Here is a 2,935-nt window from a genome sequence, read left to right on the forward strand (position 1 = left end):
GTATGCTGTGTATACATAAAGCAATTTCTGAACAAGCTTTGACACCAAACTTTTTTCTTACTCGACTTTGATTGATACATTTCATAAACTTTTTAAGATGTAGACAATTTATACCATGTAGAATGTGTGGCTCGTGTATGCAATTACCGACAAATTTAAGTAAACGACCATTAGTCTACTTTTGCTAGACTATTATTCTGCAAAATAGGCTAGGCATTTTTTGTATATGTCGTTAGACTTTAACCTGTTTTATATTGTACCAGGTCAAAGAAACGCTAAAAGTTCAATTGAACGACCAATTATAACCAGCCATAATTAAAAAGTATTACCAAATAGACAGCTAATGGGCGTTTGGACATAAGAATTGTAAAATTCCAAAAAAAGTTAAAAAAACAATTTCAAGTGAAAATGATATTTGAAAATTAAAGTTGGGTTTGGACATGAATATAATTTTGGGTTGTTTTTAAAGCTTTTCCAGTGAGCTGAGTGAAAAATTTTAAAAATAACTTTTTAGAGTTCTTTAAATTTTCGAAAAATTCCAAAATTCATCTTCAAGTGAAAATTGAAAATTTTATGGCCAAACACCGATTTCGGAAAAAAAGTAAAAAAAAATCGAAAAAAGTGAAAACTCTTATGTCCAAACGGGCTCTTAAAAAGGTAATTCGTTGGAAACGAGTAACTATACAATCTCGCAGAACAAAGAACCCAAGTGAAGCGAGACCAGCTTTACAGTTTTGTTAAAAAAGCAGTAACAATACCAACCGGGCAAAAGGCCACTCAAATTTCAACTTGTCACTCTAGCTAGAATTGTGACCTTTCGATCATTGGATTGTGCATGCCAGCCCAAAATGAGAAACATAATAATAGAAGAATATCAGCCCGTAGAACTACAAAGCAACCGAATTTTGGTTTTATCAAAACTGTAATTTATACTCCAAAGAAAAGAAAAGCACCCAGAGGTAGATTGTTAGCAGATAAAGGAAATGATTATGAAGACAAAGTATAGACCAGAATTTGTATCCTAGACGAAACAGAAGCAGGTGGTGGGACGTAACAGGCACTTCCGTTTTCCTTCTTCCTGAACACGACGGCATATTTCAATTTGACAGTTCAAAATGACAATTGATAAGCTCCTCATTGAGCAATTAAGATAGTAACGAACAAAATCAAAAAAACATGGCAACTTCACATCAACAAAGTAACTCATTTACATGATCATTTGAAAAAGAAGAAAAAAAAGCTTCTGCCATGTCCATAGTTAATGTTTCTTACAAGCTGTAACCACAAGGTATGATTTAATTCACTCTAACATCAAAGTGGTGTTTCACACGTTTTAGTTTAAATAATGATTGATAGCTTGTATTAGTGTTATTTTCTTTCGACTCGTGAAAGAGGGAAACCTTTCAAATGAAGAACTTGAATCAGCACACAGAAGTCTGTTAATAATGCAAGCAAAGCAAGCAGAGTACGAATGATACACTATTTCTTTGTTCGGATGATGAGACTGAAGAGTTGGAATTTCATTTCCATTCTATTTCCACTATTACAGTGCAGAAAACTTTTTCAGGGAACACATATTCTAACTCTATTCTGTGTCTACTGTACATGTAGTAGCAACTATTGATTACAAAAATTATGGCCTCTTACGAGTCCTAATGTCATTTGTGTTGGGTGCTATAATAATCTATAAATACATACAAGGTTAAAGAAGAAAAGAATGACTATAACTAAAGGGACTCACCTTTGCTCTATTTCCAGGATGAATCCAGAGCTCTAAGAAGGCATTGAAATGTTAATAATTGTAGACTTCTGCATATTCTCGCAATTCTTGCCTGTTCTTATTTTGGAACATGTAGGCATCTCATACTGTCTAAGCAGGAGACAAGGATCTCAGCAAATCCTAATCAATTGGAATTGCTATAATAGCAGAATGTTGCATATAACCGAGGATTGTTCGAATCCACTTTGGATCCCATAAAATACGTGCTTTCAATGTCTTCAAGTTCAGCTACTCGTGGAAATCCTCATAAGGCGAAGATTCACTTGATGAATCACTTTCAAATGGGGTGGTCTCTCTTGGTGATGAAGGAAGTGATTCTCTTTGTTGAGAAGATAAACCTGGAAAGAAAGACTTGTGTCAGTAACCAATATTACTGATACTTTGTAGCATAGCTTAAAATTAAAACGACCACACTGTCAGCCAAACTGGCCCAAAACCAGAGGACTAAAATATCAACTGTGACTAAGCAATCTAGACATCATAAAATGCTGGGCCTATTAGAAAGCTATTAATGCCAGTTCTGCTGGCTTTAGCACAACAGAGAGCACAGAATGGCATCCTACATTAGTTCTTCCAAGAGGAAAACAATAGGACCATAAAAGAGAGAACAGGATACTTTCAACATGGAAAAAGCTCTGCCAACCTTTTGGTCCTCTAGAACGAAACTTCTTTGTATGCCGTCTAATCAGCTTCTTGGCTTTTGTTATGGTTAGTTGTCTGGCAAAGGGAGAGAACTCTGCCTCACTTTCACTCCAGTCACCAGGTATCTCATTTTCTGCTTCACCCCTCATTGTCCGAAGCACGAAAGCCCTGGCCTTTCTGCGCTGAGAATTGAAAAGGCCTTTTATAGAGGTGACAAAACCATCACCTGCACCCTCAGGGGGGCGCTTAGGCCAGGATAAAGGGTTCTGCTCCGGATTTTCCGGCTGAACCACCATCACTATCACTGAGATTAAGATCAATATCGGGGACACCAGCAACACCAGCTTCCCTTTGATTATGTGCTTTATCTTTAAACTTCTTGCACTGCATTAGTATAAAAGACATGGTCACTGAAGAGTTAGTCCTCTTGAGGTAGTCGATGAGTCTGGAGATACTTATTACCGATTATCATACAGCAACAGATAAAGATATTTAATGTGGTCAAATATTGAA

At 36.4% G+C, this 2,935-nt stretch overlaps 1 protein-coding gene across 1 annotated transcript; it reads right to left on the minus strand.

Annotated features, from left to right (window-relative positions):
• Positions 1-1,499: 1,499 nt before the first annotated feature.
• Positions 1,500-2,718, minus strand: LOC109219603 (protein SABRE-like). The gene is made up of 2 exons (XM_019384071.1): positions 2,424-2,718; positions 1,500-2,118 (listed from the first exon to the last, which is right to left on the minus strand). The coding sequence occupies exons 1-2, from the start codon at positions 2,716-2,718 to the stop codon at positions 2,009-2,011; spliced, it is 405 nt and encodes a 134-aa protein (XP_019239616.1). The 3' UTR covers positions 1,500-2,008.
• Between the last annotated feature and the right edge of the window lie 217 nt (positions 2,719-2,935).

Source organism: Nicotiana attenuata, unplaced genomic scaffold (assembly GCF_001879085.1).
Source record: "Nicotiana attenuata strain UT unplaced genomic scaffold, NIATTr2, whole genome shotgun sequence".
Lineage (NCBI taxonomy): Eukaryota > Viridiplantae > Streptophyta > Magnoliopsida > Solanales > Solanaceae > Nicotiana > Nicotiana attenuata.

Bases quoted from the DNA above. Each gene is read 5' to 3' on its own strand.
- LOC109219603 (XM_019384071.1), bottom strand. From the start codon at position 2,718: ATGGTGGTTCAGCCGGAAAATCCGGAGCAGAACCCTTTATCCTGGCCT. The intron at 2,119-2,423 runs GTTGGCAGAGCT...CTTTCTTTCCAG, and splicing joins TCGTTCTAGAGGACCAAAAG to GTTTATCTTCTCAACAAAGA.